Source organism: Mesoplodon mirus, assembly GCF_964341445.2.
Source record: "Mesoplodon mirus genome assembly, chromosome: 7".
Classification (NCBI taxonomy): Eukaryota; Metazoa; Chordata; class Mammalia; order Artiodactyla; family Ziphiidae; genus Mesoplodon; species Mesoplodon mirus.
In genome coordinates, this window is record NC_138983.1 from 67,903,991 (window position 1) to 67,920,245 (window position 16,255).

At 45.3% G+C, this 16,255-nt stretch overlaps 1 protein-coding gene across 3 annotated transcripts in view; it reads left to right on the forward strand.

Annotated features, from left to right (window-relative positions):
* INSC (INSC spindle orientation adaptor protein) overlaps positions 1-14,966 on the forward strand; it is a 126,202-nt gene extending 111,236 nt beyond the window's left edge. For 2 of the 3 annotated variants that reach the window (XM_082628670.1, XM_082628671.1), the window contains exons 10-14: positions 2,167-2,233; positions 6,508-6,663; positions 8,163-8,239; positions 9,100-9,212; positions 14,428-14,966. In XM_082628670.1, the coding sequence (XP_082484796.1) occupies positions 2,167-2,233; positions 6,508-6,663; positions 8,163-8,239; positions 9,100-9,212; positions 14,428-14,668 (654 nt within the window). In that variant the 3' untranslated portion in view covers positions 14,669-14,966. The remainder of the gene's footprint in view (positions 1-2,166; positions 2,234-6,507; positions 6,664-8,162; positions 8,240-9,099; positions 9,213-14,427) is intronic. The other variant, XM_082628672.1, reaches the window with a different exon arrangement.
* The last annotated feature ends 1,289 nt before the right edge of the window (positions 14,967-16,255 follow it).

Sequence of the window (16,255 nt, forward strand, 5' to 3'; positions counted from 1 at the left end):
TATTCAGTGGCCAGGCTGGTGATGGTTGGAGTGGAGCTGTCCCTTAGTGGTGAGAACAGAGCCTGTGTCCCCTGCTACTGCTCACAGCCCAGAGAAGGCCAAGTGAACTTCAGTTTGGTACAGGCTTGGCCTTGTGTCTCCTTCCTCATAAGACTGCACACTTTATGCCTCTTGGGAACCTTCTATTTTTTAAACAAAATGCCATTGAATATTTGATGCTTTTTCTTTTTAAAAATAAATTTATTTATTTATTTATTTATTTTTGGCTGCGTTGGGTCTTTGCTGCTGTGTGCAGGCTTTCTCTAGTTGTGTCAAGCAGGGGCTACTCTTCGTTGCGATGCTTGGGCTTCTCAATGCGGTAGCCTCTCGTTGCGGAGCACGGGCTCTATAGGCGTGCAGGCTTCAATAGCTGTGGCACACGGGCTCAGTAGTTGTGGCTCACGGGCTTAGTTGCTCCGTGGCACGTGGGATCTTCCTGGACCAGGGCTCGAACCCGTGTCGCCTGTGTCGCCTGCGTTGGCAGGTGGATTCTTAACCAGTGGGCCACCAGGGAAATCCCTTGGGAAGCTTCTATTTTTTGACTGCATCTTCTACCTGTATTTTTCTTCTAACTCCTTTCACTCAGTCCACAAACACTCATAATCCTAAAATGGTAGGAAAAAAGAGCTTCCAAGGACTAACCCTCCTTCAGTCCTATTACCTTTCTAAAATGCAAATAGGAGTTTGTCACTCCCCTCATAAAATATCTGGTGGTGCAGAGTGGCCTTCAGGATGAAGCTTTTGGTGTAAGTCCTGTCCCTCCCCTGGCCACCCAGCCCATCATATTTACCCACCCAGGCCCCTTACCAGGTCCGAGCTGGAAGGGCTGATACATATGGATGCCACAGCAGCCTAAGGAGGTGTATCCCTTTCTAGCATGTGTTTAGTGGGGAACGGAGGAGATAGATATTCTATAAATGTGGCAAACTTTCCCCTTCTTATAGAAATTTGTTACATGCGTTTATTATCCAGAGTAATATGCCAATGTTGAACCAATTAAAATCTAGGTAATAGGCTTTGTTGGTCAACATCCATCACATTACTACGCATTATTCAGTTTCAGAACTAAGCTGCCTGAACTGTGTCAGGAGACTGTTAACTGGCACAGCCTCCAGTTATACCATGTGACAGGCCTTGAAGAAATCTTTCAAGAGAGATAGGCCTGCACCAAGGAAAAAGTGTTATTTTATTTTATTATTGATTTTAATTACCACTTGAGAGTGTTGTCCACTTCCATGGAAGTGGGTGGATTTTCATTTTGCTAAATTTAATGTCAGGAGCAGTGTCATGGGTGGCATCTGAGTTAACAGGTGCCACGTTTCCAACATATTCCAGTGGTGGTTGGCACCCTCTCCAGTTTGGGGTCTGTAGGAGGTCCCTTGCTGGCCCATCCTTAATCCAGTTTTGTGCTGTGAGTTCTCTGTGCAAACTTGACTGTGCCAGGGGCGGGGTGGGGGTGGGCTGTTGGCTGCTCAGCCCACGAGGTTGTAACCAAGGGTCTGTGGTTTACCTGAAGTCAGCATCCCTTTCCTACAGGCAGAGCCCTTCAGCCATGCCTGACAAACAAGGCTTGCAGCCCACAGGCTTATAAAGTGTAGCTGAGCATGAACTCTCATCAGATTCCATACAATACCTGAAGCTTACGGTGTAATGCTGCCTTCAGTTTCCTAGTCATGATCTCTATCTTAACCTTAGTCTCCATTCATTTCGGGTTGAAAGTAGGTGGGGTTCAGTATCAGGGCAAGAAGCTGGGATTGGAGGGAACCCAATCCAGGGCAGGGGTTAGCCAGAAATCTGCCAGTTCTGTATGCATTTCAGGGCCTGGGGCCAAGGGACCCTGCAGAAAGATGATAGAGGCTCCATCTTCACTCAGGTGACCCTGTTCTCACCTGCAGTGTCCTGTGGACCCTGGGGGCCATCCCAGAGCCACATGCTGAAGAATGGGCATCAGTCACTGGGGAAACACATCTGAGTGGCAGAAGCCCATGAGGATGGAAGAAAGTACCACGGAAGGATGGGCCAGGTGGACCATAAGGAGTCACAGGCTAAGGGGAAGCTTTGTAGCTCCTGGCTCACCTGTCAGCACAGGTGTTCCCATTTTCTTAGCTTCTCAATCCTCTTTTCCAGATTGTGACCATCTTGGCAAACATGTCTGTCCTAGAGCAGTGTGCCTCTGACATCATTCAGGAGAACGGTACGTCTTTTCAGTGGTGTGCATGCTGTACAGGTTATGTGGCTCTGTGGGACCTTGTGCCTTTGTGTTTGTGTGAAGGCCTATGTATTTGTGCATGTGGGTCTCCACACTTGCAGGAGCACGTGAATGTGTGCTTATGTGGGCAAGTGGGCCAACATGTAAGTGTTTTCTTGCTTCCACGGGCCTTCAATCTAGTGGGAGGCAGACACGGAACAAAAGAAGAGAACATCAGATGCAGAAAGTAAAGCAGGGAAGAAGATAAGGTAAACCCAAGGTAGGAGGGTGGCAGTTGGCTATTTCAGTTAGGGTGGTGAAGGGAAGACAGATTTCATTATGATCCAGAAGTAAAAATCTATTCCTACAAAGGATGCACTCCAACTTTAAATCATTCTCATCATATTGGGTTTGGACACAGTAGAAAGCCGAAGGGTGGGGGATCAGGTCAGGGCAGCTGCATCCCTTGATGCCTCACCTGAGAGCATCTTTTTCCTCTTGCTCCCCGACTCCTACCTCATGCGGAGAGTGTCACCAAGGTTCGGGTGAGGTGGCCCGGAAGCCGATCTAAGAGGTCTCCACTGGAGGGCAGGTCAGCTGGCTGCCTTGCAGCTGGGAACAAAGTGGTGAGGGCTTCCTGTGACTGAGAAATAGGAGAGCAATTAGCAACCAGTTGGAAACCAAGAGATGTTAATGAGGAGGAGTGTGCTGGGAGCCTAGGCAGCTGCCTCTGCGCCTGTTAAGCCCCTTCTCTCTGGTTGCCCCGCTGTTTTAACACATGTACACATCCCCCATCCCCCATTGCTCTATTACTAATTGAAAGGCATCATTTTGTGTTAATTTTATGTGATTGAGCTAATAATGAGAAACTTCGTTGAGCTGCTGTGGCTGAGAAGCTGAAGGGGTGTCTTTTGTGGCCTGTTCCTTCAGCACCCAGAGCCTGTAGTTCAAATGGTCAGTGGGAGTGTGTCTCCATAGGCCAATGGATTTGGGATTGGAGTATCCATTGGCATCTGTGGAGGATTTTATGGTTTACAAAGTGCTATTGACTGGCTCATTCAGTAAAGTTATTGAGACCTACTAGGTTCTTGGCATTGTGCTGGACAGTGAGAACACAGAGGTAAGTTAAGTCCTTGCCTTTGTTCTAGAGTATCTCACACAGTCTAGAAGGAGACCCCAACTGGACAAAAGTGATAACATGACAAAAGCGTGACATCTGCAGTAAAGTAATGCAGCAGAGGAAGGAGGGCATAGTGGTTGAGACTGTGAAGATTGGAAACGATTGCCTGGGCTTGAATCCTGGCTCTGTTATGTACTAGTTTTGTGACCTCCATTCTTCCATCTGCAAAATGGGAACAATAGTAATATCTACCTCACAGGGATGATGCGGGGATTAATATAAAGCATGTTAGAAGAGTGTCAGGCACAGAATGAGCTCTGTGCTATGTGTACCTGCTCTTTCAGGAAACAGTGGCCGTCTCATAGGGTTTAAATGAAGAGAGTTTGATGAAGAAGCTATTTACCAAAGTGGGTCAGGATTTGAGGGACCAGCAGTGGGGGTGATTCAGCCAGGGATCACTGGAAGACAGTAGGACTCCTTGGTCTGGACAGGGCAAGCCTCATTGTGCTTTGAAAGGAAGTCCTCCCATAAGCATGCTTGAGACTCTGACATGCTTTGTCCTGAAGCCTGGTGATTTTGTCTCTGTCCTGCCCTAAACTGTGTGTGAGTGTTGGTGGTGGGGAGCTGGATGAATGGGCCATACTGGAAGGTCAGAAACTCGGACCACTGGTCACCCTTACACTGGGAGGCAGGCCAGGGCAGTCCAAGCTGTTATTTGTCAATCCAGTGGCATCAGTATTGCCCTTTCAGCTAGTTTTATTTCTCCCTCAGGGGCTGGGGCTGAGCTGGAGAGAACGTTGAGGAGGGAACATGGCTTTGGGACCTGGTCTCTAAGCTGTAACTGCCCACAACTCTCAGGCAACTTTTGTGGCACTGAGCCTGGCCAGAACTTAGGAAACACATTCTGGATTTTGTAGGCAGCCCCAATTTCATTGCATCTTATCTTTTTCTAGATAAGACTTATAAGGTATACATTTAAAGGGAACTTTGAGGGTCAGTGCCCTAACACTGTGCTGTTCAAGGGTCAACTGTAAAATGAAGTAAAATGCAAAATAAAAACACCAGCAGTTTTCACTGAAAAAAAATAATAATAAATAAATAAATAAATAAAGGGAATTTTGTTTTTTATACATTTATAAGGCTTCTAACATGAATACATTCACATTCATTCATTCCCAAATATTTGAGCTAAGCACTATTCTGAATACTTTGGATATACCCATTCAGGAAGTGGAAAAAAATCCTTGCCCCCATGGTGCTCACCTGGTCGTATATGAGAAACTATTTTTTGTCAGACTCTAGGAACAAAGCTGGGATTTGGAAAATGGCTTCTTTATAGGAACCTTGACCTGGAGGAATTAGTAAAGTTTCTTAATCTTGTGGCACTTCCTGCAGTTGTCATTTTGGTGCCCCCTGTTTATGTCCCTATAGGCCATGCCATATATACTCAGGACATTAATAGCTATGACTTTGTCTTAGGGACATTGTGGGCATAAGAAGCCAGAAGACCGTGTTCCATTCAGTGGCCAAGGAGGGGGTTTGGAGAGAAGCCCCTTGCCCCAGGATCAGAATTTGTGGTGGCAGAGCCAATAGGGGCTAAGAAAGGCAGGGCCTGCAGCATTCCCTGAGGCTGTAGGAGGGAGAAATGGGGCACTTACACAGCTCACCAGAGAGAGAAATGGCCCCTCCTCAGGACTGAATAACCTCAGGGTCCACAACTAAGTTACTCACTGCCCCCTGAACTGGGATCTAGGAGGCTTAGAAACTGCATCTGGTTCAAGTAAGATTTGGAGAGGCACATGACTGAGGTACTGGCCTGGAAGTGACTCCTATGTGAACTTGAGAAGTCACTTCCTCTCTCCACACCTCAGGTACTCGTCTGTGAAATGGGGGAGAGAGGCAGGGGTTGGGCTAGAAGAACTCTAAGGACCCTTCGGATTCTATGGTCTAAGTTACAGGTTGCAAACTTAGATGCCTGCAGGACCCACACAGGTGATATAAATGGATGACGTGGGCTCAACATGGACTGGATCAATCTCATTTAAAAGAGTAAGCTTATAATAAGCTTCAGCAAATTGTTGTTATGCAGAAATGTGGGCCCAGTGTTCTCAGAGCAGGAAGTAATTTTTCAGATGTCAGAAATCTGGATTTTTATGGAATCTCCCAATTTGCATATTAGCAAAAACTTCTTAAAAAATTAGACACTGTGTAAGGCAAGAAAAAAAGCAAAAATACACCTGTGGGCCATATTTGGTTGAATTTCTAAGCTGGCAAGTGCCACTTTGTGCAGGAAAGAAGGGTGTGGGCGGGGGCAGCTGAGGAATACCTCCCACAGAAGATGGACTTTTACTACAACCTGCAGGATGGGAATGATTTAGATGGAGAGTGAGAGGCAAAAGGACATCCCCTGCAGAAAGAATTAGATGGGCAAAGGCATGACGTGGGAGTGGATGTGGGTGTGGTTTTGTAGGCCAGTCAGAGGACAGATCTGGCTTCAGGGAAGGGTGAAGAGGTTCTCAGCTGACCAAATTCAAGCCTAAATGTCTCAGTCCAACTACTCCACTCTCTTCCAGTACATGATACCCCTCTAAAACATTTGATCTAGTGGTTATCCAGTCTAGGTTTGGGTCACTTCCCACCAGGGGTACCCATTACCTCTAGACCTGTCTCAGATGCAACCAGCATCAGAGGTGAAGAGGTGATGGAGGGTAACCAGATTATCTGAGTTCTGATACCAGCTCTACAGCTACTTACTGTGTGACCCTGGGCAAGATACTTCACCTCTCTCTGTGCCTCAAAGTGAATTATTATATAGTACTTAGTTTATGAGGCTATTGGGAGGTTTTAGGCTTCGTGCATTTACTGTGTATTTAGCACAGCATCAGGGATGTAGTAAAAGCTCAGTAATAGCATTTAAAGGAAATTAAAAGGATATCCTCCAGATGTCCCTTCCAGGGGCGTAGTGACTTGGTAGGTGGAATCAGAGACTCCCCCAGGGCAGAAGGAGAAGAAGAGGAGGACTTGTCCAAGTTCCTCCTGTGGTTGAGAGCCCCGAGTCATCCCGACAGCCTTTGCTTGAGCCTGCAGCTCCATGCAGCAGGCCCCTAGAGGAAGTCTCTCTGCTTGGGCAGCTACCAACTGTTCATTGCTTTCCACCCAGGGGTGCAGCTTATCATGGGCCTGCTGTCCGAGAAGCCAAGGTCTGGGACCCCCGCCGAGGTGGCGGCCTGCGAGCGAGTCCAGCAGAAGGCTGCAGTGACCCTGGCCCGTCTCAGCCGAGACCCAGATGTGGCACGGGAGGCCGTGCGGCTGAGTTGTAAGTGGTACTGGCTCTGTCAGGGGCGGAGAGGGGCGCCGGGGCTGGGAGCAGTCCTGATTTCATGATGGCGGTGGTGACAGAGGACTCAGAGCAGGGCCGACTGTGCTGGGAGATGCTGGCATGGGGGCCCAGGGTGAAGCCCCAACTTAGCCTCCTTTCCCCTGGGGCTGAAGCAAGAGAGAGGAGGAGTCTAGAGAGGTTTAATTTGGCCAGAAGAGTGACTCACTTGTAGGCTTCCTGTTAACAAGGACCCCATTCACTCATTCATTTTTCTCATTCATTCATTTACTCAGTTATTTGCGTACTCATTTGTTTACTTATCCACACATTCATTCACTCATGAGTTCATCCTTTTGTTCATTCATTCATTAACTCATTCATTACGTCATTTATCCACCATTAACTCTTTCATTAAATCACTCATTCAGTCAGTCAGTCAGTCACTTATTTACCCAACAAATGTTTCCAAAGCACTCACTCTGTGGTAGGCTCTGTTCTGAGCGCTGGGCATATAACACTGATTATAACCGCGTCCTAACCACAGCGGCCTATAGCCTAATGGAGGTGGCGGATATGGAAAGAAAAATTTACACTCGAGTATCACAGAGCGATGCTCAAAGGATGTCAGTGGCACAATTGGCACACAGAGGAAGTAGCCCACACTTATCTGGGTGGTTCAAATAATGTAACAAGGAGGTAACTCTTCAGCTGTGGCTCCAGTAGTTATTCGGCTGGAGGGCTAGGACAGGGCACCCAAGTAGAGGCAGGAGATGGCAGTGTTGCCGACCATCCAGGCACTTGAAGGACAGCAAGAGGTGGCAGAGAGTTCTGGCTCCAAAATGACTTTATGGAGGATAAATACATACATACAGAATCTGTCTGCATACCTTTCATTACTATCTTATAATGAGTTTTTTTTTCCATTGTTAGAGTTTGAAAAAGTCAATTTGCGTTGAAAAGCTAAGTCATTTATTTCACTTTCCTCTGTAAAGGCTTAGGAAATATTAGTGCACTCAATCTGTAGTCTTCTATAATTTTAGCCACAATACATTTTCTGACTCAAATGGGCAGTTGGGGGTGGAGAGGTACTAGGAAGTTCCACTGATAAAGATGTAAATGTTAACTATAGCTGGTAAAATCAGAAGAACCTGCATGGGAAGTTCTTTCTCAGGAAGACCTGCAATATCTTCTGTGGCTCATTCCTCCACACTGTGGGTGAACTCCATCCTGGCCAATGTTCTGGTGCTTAGGGCTTTGGTTTTGATGCTCCAGCTCATCCTGGCCCTGACCAGGGTCCATTCACACCTGAGGGAGCAGAAAGTCTCCCCGACAAGCTCCTCAGGGAGGTTTAGCCCTCTTCCCTGCCGATTGGCAGCCACCTTCCTCCACAGGACCCCGTGCAGAGGACTGTGTGTGAGAGATGGGAGCACCTCTGGGTCAGGCCTGACCAGGCCCACCCCGACCTGGGTGTGAGGGTCTCCCCGTGTCTCACGCAGGTATGTCCCGCCTCATTGAACTCTGTCGCTCACCCTCCAAGAGGAACAGCAGTGATGCCGTGCTGGTGGCCTGCCTGGTGAGTTTCCAGTCTTCCCCCAGCTTTCTTCCTGGGCTTTGGGGTTGCAGACCAGGGACCAGGGGAACAGGCTATGCCATGACAGGCTTGGGTAAGCCAGACAACTTATTCTGGATTTCCATTTTTCTCTTTAAAGGAGTAATACTTGTTTCACTTAATTCATAAGATTGTGAAGAAAATTATATGAGGTCATATATGTGAAAGGCAGAGGCCTGGGGAACCCCCATTACCACACATTTAGTACCTTTGAGGTCCTGGGGGATCTAACAGCAGGTCTAGACCAGAGGGGCCCAGCTGGCAGGATGCTGGGTGGTGGTGGTGATGCTATGGTGCTTGCAGCATGTGGTAGCTAGGGTAAGATGTCTTCTGCCTGTTCCAAAGCGGACACTGTTAGAAAGCCTCCTTTCCTCTTCAGATAGAGCCCCTCTATTGGTTCTCTTCCAGCTTCGTAGCTCCCTCCTCCTTTGTGGAGTAGGACAGGACAGAACAGGACAGAGGATTATTCGGCCAGTCCCCAGGATCTTCACCCCCAACCAAGCTAGCACATCCTGGGAGGTCTCCACCCAACTTCTTGATGCTTGGGTCCACCATGAAAGTACCAGCAGCACCAGATGGGGAACACATGACTTGTCTATAGCCTTCCTGCTGGGCTGTATTAAATCCTACAGCAGAGCAGCTGGAAGCATCCAGGAGCAGGGAAGCCCATTGTAAAAGCCCTCTAACTTCCAGAAGGGGGTGCCAGATCTTTGATTTGTCCTCAAAGACTGTGCAGGAGAAGGGATGGATCTAGAGGTCTTTCAAGCTGTTTCACAATAAAGCCCCTTCTCACCCCATCCTTTTTTTTTTTTTTTTTAACTGAGCTCATCCCATTTCTGGGAGCTCCTGACAGGCATTGTATGGTGGTAGGAGCAGCAGGCATTACAGTCAGACACACCTGTCTTGGTTTTACCATTAATGAGCTGTGTGACATTGGGTAGGCCACTAAGTGCTGTAAATTTTATTCAGTAAATATTTGCTAAGTGATTCTATGAGCCATGCGCTCTTCTGGGCTTTGGGGATACAGATGTGGGGGAAAAAAGACAAAAATTTCAGCTCTGATGAGTCTTTTATTCTGGTACATGCAGAACAACCTTCACCTTTTTTGTGCCTTGGGTGACCTGGAGAAGCTTATGGACCCCTTCTCAGTATTAGGTTTTAAATGTATAAAGTAAAATATATAGAATTAAAAGGAAAACCATCATATTAAAATAATTATTAGACTATCAAAGCAGGCGATATGTTAATATATATATATATACTTTTAAATTAGCTCCTTAAATAAAAGCTAGCCTCAAGTCTTCACTAGCAATGAGCATAAATAATATTGAAGGTACCTCCAAAAACTGTAATTTACTGAACCAAACTTGGGTCTGCTTACCCATGCACAGTAAAGCCAATCGACTGAGACCGGGTTGTGGTGAAGGAAAGTGCAGTGGGTACTGCAGGTTTCCAAGTGAGGAGTCCAGGTAGATAGGGCTTAAAAGGCCCAAACTCTCCGAAGCCTTTCAGGGAAAATTCCTTAAAGACAGGGTAAGGGAGGGGGGTTGTGGGGTGTGTGACCAGCTCATGGACATCCTTCTGATTGGTTGGTGATGAGGTAAATCAGGAGTCAGCATCATCAACCTTCTGGTTCCAACAGGTCTGGGGTCTATGTGGGCAGCATACAGTTAACTTCTTCCACCTGGTGGAGGTTTCAGTACCTGTAAAAGAGTTCAAAAGACATGGCTCAGAATTTTATCTATATCCCCTGAGGAGGAACTAAAGGTCCTTGACTTTGTTTAATGGCTAAACTCTTATTAGTTTGTCTTGCTTGACTGTTTTCCTTTCTTTCTGCATTTTCTCACTTCTCTGATTAAATGTACTCTTTGGAACTTGGGGAAGCCTAGGAGACTAAAGTTTTTCTACAGACATGGAGGTATGGAGGGGGATGCTGTTCCAGGAAGGCCCCATAGTGTCCTGCTCAGTTACAAAAGTGTCTGTGATTTCTATTGGTGAACAAGTAACAGGCATCGCTGAGACATCTTGATCTGTTGCTACATTCACACACAGCTGAAGGAAAGGCTGTTTCGGTTAGAGGGCAGTGAATGTAAAGATGTAATTTTTTTCATGCAAGTTCACAGACCTTAATTTTGTCTGGTCTAGTGAGTAAATGGAGACAGTTAATACCTGGCAAACACATAATCATTGGCCCCAACTACCTTATCTTCACAACTTGGGCAGCCAGCAACTGCCTGACACTGAATAGGCCTGAGAAAATGTTGAGAAACTATAAAGCTCCTTTCAGACACGTGGGCTTGTCCTTTTCCATTTTTATCCTTAGTTTGAAGGAGAGCACACAGAAGGGCTTGGCCTCTATTTTCAATCACTTGAAGGACTGTTTGGTGGTAAAGGGATTACATTTCTCCTTGTGGACAGGTTGTTGGATGCTGAATAGAGCCCCTTCCTTCTGAATCCATCCTTCATGTGGCTGCTGGCCTCATTTTCCTCATGACAGTTTACAATCATGAGCTTTCCATGAGCACCCCTTCCCTGGTTCCCTATGGCCTACTGTCCACATGCTTAACCCTTCACAGCCTGGCTCTGACCCACCTGGGGTCTGAAGGCTGTCCACTGCTTCCAGGCCCTATCCAGCTCGGGTCAGAATGCCCTGAACCACCCTGACACTGTGCTTTGGCCCTTGTCCCAAGCAGATGTCCTCTCTATAGCTCTGCCAGCACCGCCTTCAAGGCTCATATCAAAATCCTCCTCCTTGAGACTTCCTGGGAGTTCTCTGCTGCTTGGACCTGCCTGCTCGGATTTTGTTTTCCCCAGCAGGAAGCATGTTGTGTTATCCTGTGTTTTAGGTCTTATAAGGGGAGGCTTTTGGAATTCACACACAGGCCTGCCTGATGCTGAATGTCTTGAATTTTTGCCCTGACCATCTTGTTTCCAGCCATGCTTTCTCCCCTTATGTCTTGTGGCCCTAGTCATGCTACCTTGGCTCATGGGAGGGGATCTGTATTTCTCCCCCTCTACCCTGGAACCTTCTTATGGCTGGGTCCCTATTCCAGCTCTTGTATCTCCATGGGACCTTGGGTTTGGTGACTGTTCCTTGCCTGGCTGAGGGACTGATGGACTTGTCTGCTCATCCCCCAGCCTCCAGTGTTGGTGGGTGTTTGTGATTTGTCTCCCAGAAGGGGCTCCATACTTGAGTGCAGCCCCCTGGATGGTGAGATGGGGGCTGCTTGGAGACTGGCCTGGCGGATGGAGTTGGAGGCTACCTCTCCTGCCCCTCCCCAAGCCTTCTTCCCGGTTTCAAAGACTCTATTCAGGTGAAGGGAGGACATTTCATTTATCATCTCCCACATCTGGAAAAGTGACAGCATGGATTGCCTCTTGCAAACAGAATTGATTTTTCCTTAATGAAGCGGCTGTCAGTGGGCTACGGGGCTTGTTTAATTCTTGCGTGTTTTCAGACTGTCTGGGAATGAGATGCTGGGAAGGTTGTTAACCTTCTGAGGAAAGCGGAGGCCAAGTAAAAGGCTTCAGAAGGGTGAAGGATCCTTTGAGCTCCTGGGTGCTGAGGAGGGGGTGCTCTGAGACCATTTGGGTTCATGATGAACCCTGCACACTTTCTGAGGACCCTGGGGAGAGGAGGGTATCTATTTGCCTTCGTAGTTTTTTGGGTCTGTTTCTAGTTCTCTCGTGTTTTGCTTTTGCTTTTCTCTCTGTCTAGAGGTTGCCTCCTCCCTTAGCAATGTTTCTCTCTCCATCTTTCCCCTCCCCCATTCTTTTTATCCCCTTAGTCCTCTCCCCCATCTCTGCTACCTCTTCACCTCCTCCTGTCTCTCTCCTATTATCCTCCCACCCTCAGGGTGTGCTCTCTTTTTCTCTGATACCATCTCTTTCTCTCTTGATCTCCCTGTTATGCTTGGTCTCTTTTCTTTCCCAAGTTCATCTCTCTCTCTCTTTTTTTTTAAATTAATTAATTAATTAATTTTTGGCTGCATTGGGTCTTCATTGCTGTGCATGGGCTTTCTCTAGTTGCAGCGAGAGGGGGCTACTTTTCGTTTTGGTGAATGGGCTTCTCAGTGCGTTGGCTTCTCTTGTTGCACAGCATGGGCTCTAGGCACATGGGCTTCAATAGTTGTGGCTCACAGGCTCAGTAGTTGTGGCTTGAGGGCTCTATAGCTCAGGCTCAGTAGTTGTGGCGCATGGGCTTAGTTGCTCCGCGGCATGTGGGATCTTCCCGGACCAGGGCTCGAACCCGTGTCCCCTGCATTGGCAGGCGGATTCTTAACCACTGCACCACCAGGGAAGCCCTCTCTCTTTTAATAGTTCCTTCTGATTCTGTTTTTCTGATGCTGTCTCTTTTTTTTTTCTCTCTATTATTTTCTTCTTTCACATTTTCTCTTTTCATGGGTTTATTTTCTATCTATTTCTTTGTCTCTCTTTTTTTCTTCCCTCTCTTTTGCTTTATTTTTATGCTTGATGATGTAAAATACATCGATGGTTTTATATTCTCATATCTGTGGAAGATCCCTGGTTCCATTTTTACTGTAACAACTCAAAGGCAGTAAGGTTATTTCTCCTAGTTGGAGCCCAGAGGAATCAGAAAGTGCAGTGGAGTTCAGCCTTTTAGCCCTTGGGGAAATCATACCCCAGGAGAGGCAAGACACACTAGTTAGAGACAGTCTCCTGGAGTCTCCTTCCTGCCACCAGTGTCTAAGATGCTTCTCATGTGAACAGAGATGCATATCCCTTCTCCTTGAACCAGCTTGGACATGGCAGTTTCTGTTAGTCCGACAGACAACTTAAGCCAACCTCTCTTTTCACCAACTTGGCGATTTCTCAGCAATAAATTACTTCTCATGTCTAGGTAATGAGCTATATGTTTGCCTTGAACTCATTATAACCTAGTGTTGTGGGCTTGCAGCATCCTGTCTCTGTGTGTATAGGTATGAGGGCCCTGGAGTTGGGCTGCTGTGTGATCTTGGGAAGGCCACTTTTGCTCTCTGAGTCTGTCTCCTTATTTCTAAATTGGATATCATGATACTTACCTTGCTGTATCCTGTGGGGATTAAATGAGATACTATGTAGACACTCAGTAAGAGTGGGCATTCCTCCTTCATTGCTTCTTCTGCCACTCAGGATAGTCCCCTCTCTCTTTGTTTCCCAAGGTAAGGGCATCCTTAAGCTCCCACCTTGCTCCTTGCTCTGTTCAGGCTTGAGAAAGATGGAAGGAATTAATATTCATTGGTCACTTAGTATGCATGGCCTCAGCTAACTGGCAAAGAGGTCTAGGTAGGTACACAGCTCATGTTTATAGTTTCAGGTTACTCTAGCAGTAGAAGTCAACGTTTGTTCGTTTTTTTTTTTCAGCATACCTTTGTAGATACAGAGAAAAATAAAACAGTCTCTATCCTTGAGGAGCTTAGAGTCTGGTGTGGGAATAAACACCTAAAAAACAGTTGGGGTGGGGTTTCATATCATGGGAAAGATCTGAGCAAGGGCACATGGATGTAAAACAAGATGGCGTACTCAGGGAAGAGTGCAACACTCAGTGTATGGGGACCTGGGCAGTAGTTTCATTCTGCCTGCACTTCTCTTTCCTGTTCATCCCCATCTTGGTGGCAGAAATTCCATTTCCTTCAACTTTATGACCCTCCTTCTTCTCTCTCTCTCTCCTCCTTCCCATCCCAAAATGCTTTGCTCAGAACCTTGCTGAATTTATGGATAAATGAATAGCCCTTGCTGTTCTAAGGTTTCTATAGAGACCTGGAAGTGAGAATATAATTCCACTGATGCTTCTGGCAGTTCCAGTCTCTAAGATAAATCTTGAACTTAAATGTGTCACTAAATTGACCAAATCCTTAAAATGACAGATCTTCAAAACAATCAATTTCCTAAGATGACTGAAAAACCAAGATGGCAAGACTATTAAGATCATGAAAATTTTCAGATGACATCCCCTTTAGTGATCAAGGTACCATTGAAATCAGGTGACTATGTAATAAGGTTGCTATGGTGACCAAGTGACAAAAAGGACCATATCACTAAGGTGTCAAGGTGATGATCAGCTCAAGTTGGCTGGTAAATGAGCCACTTACTGAAATGCATCTCTCAGGGAAGTTGAAGGCCCAGTCTGATCTCTTCTGTTTTCTCCTCAGGCTGCTCTGCGTAGATTGGCTGGGGTCTGTCCTGAAGGCCTCCAGGACTCTGACTTCCAGCAGCTGGTCCAGCCCCGGCTTGTGGACTCTTTCTTACTCTGCAGCAACATGGAGGAGAGTTTTGTGTAGCAAGTATGGGCAACAAAAGGCATTTGGCCTCATTCTCAAGCCCCCTCTGAGTACATACCTGTTAACGCACTTGACCACACACCAGCCCCCTCACCTCCTTATTTATACTTAATTTATTTTTTATGTGAAATTAACAGAGGGCTAAACATTATAGCAACATCATCAGGTAGTCTGTGGTCCTTGGGAGTCTTTTTGTTTTTATTTTTTGACTTCTGTGACTTCAGTTGCAGATGTTGAAATGCATAATCGCTAATATGACAGATTGTCATGGGTGATTTCACTTCCTTTTGCTTTCTCTACTCTCACTATATAACCTTGCTTCATTTTTTTTAAACAAAATCTGATAACAAGAGTATTTTAACTGTCCAGCAGTTTTTCTTTTTTTTAAAGTTGGAATTGCTCTTTCTAAAAATTTTAAATGCATTTCATAGTTGGACAGAATATACTGGAAGTTCTAGTTTTATTCTTTAATAAATGAAATTACATGAAATGTGTCTTGAATTTTCTGATTAAATTATGTCTTAGACTAACTTCTTGCTTCCCAAGTTTTCATGCCACAAAAACTTTCTCAACTATTAAAACTGCATAGAAAGTATATTGTTTTCATAGCTGCATAAATGGGTTAATTTCTGAGTAATTTAGTGAGAAATCAAAAGGTTTCCAAAGTTCCAGGAACTCAGTTTCCCTTGGCTTGCTCTTCTTTAACCTCATGGTAAACAGTATCCTCAGATGAGGTTTTACTGAAAAATACCTCTTCAAAATTATACTTGAAAGTAGTGGTGTGCTGGAGTTGGCTTATACCAGCTCACAAGGGACAGCTGTAAGGAATTCCTCCCAACTCCACATTCAGTGAGCTCATTTGGTACCTTGTAACTGGAAATATTGAGAGTATTTATGCCACATAAATTGGAAGATGCTACAAATCAGAGGCTTTGTGGTTTTTTTTTTTTCCACAGAGCTGGTTTACCAATATCGTTGTTTGAAAGTATCACAGAAATCTATGAATATTTCTGAAAGATTTATTACTATTGTGATATGATTTTATGCAATTCAAGAAAGTTTTGAAATCCATTATATAAGAGGCTAAAAGAATTACATGATCATATCAATATATGCAGAAAAAGCACTTGATAAAATACAATATCCTTTCATGATTTAAAAAAAAACTTTCAATAAACTAGGAATAAAGGGAAATTTCCTCAACTTGATCAAGATTATCTACAAAAAACTACAGCTAACATTGTCTATGAAGCTAAGAAACTCAAAGATTTCACAAAAGATCAGGTACAAGGCAAGGATATTGTCTCTCATCACTCCTTTTCAACATCATACTGGACATTCTAGCTAATGCAGTAAGATAAGGAAAAAAAAAACAAAACAAAGTAGGTATGGTGATGGGTTAGCATACTTGAAAAACAGGATAACCACAAATCAAAAACATATAATAGACTCACAAGAAAACAAAAAGAAGAAAACACAAGCATAATAAAAAAGAAAACCATCAACCACAAAAGAAAAACCAAAAAGAAAAAAAAAGGAACAAATAAGAAATACAAAATCAACTGGAAAACAAGGTTTAAAGTGGCAATAAATATATATCAATAGCTGTCTGAAATCTCAATGGACTTAATGTGCCAATCAAAAGGCAGAGTGGTAGATTTGATAAAACAAAAACAAAAACAAAAACCAAGAGCCTACG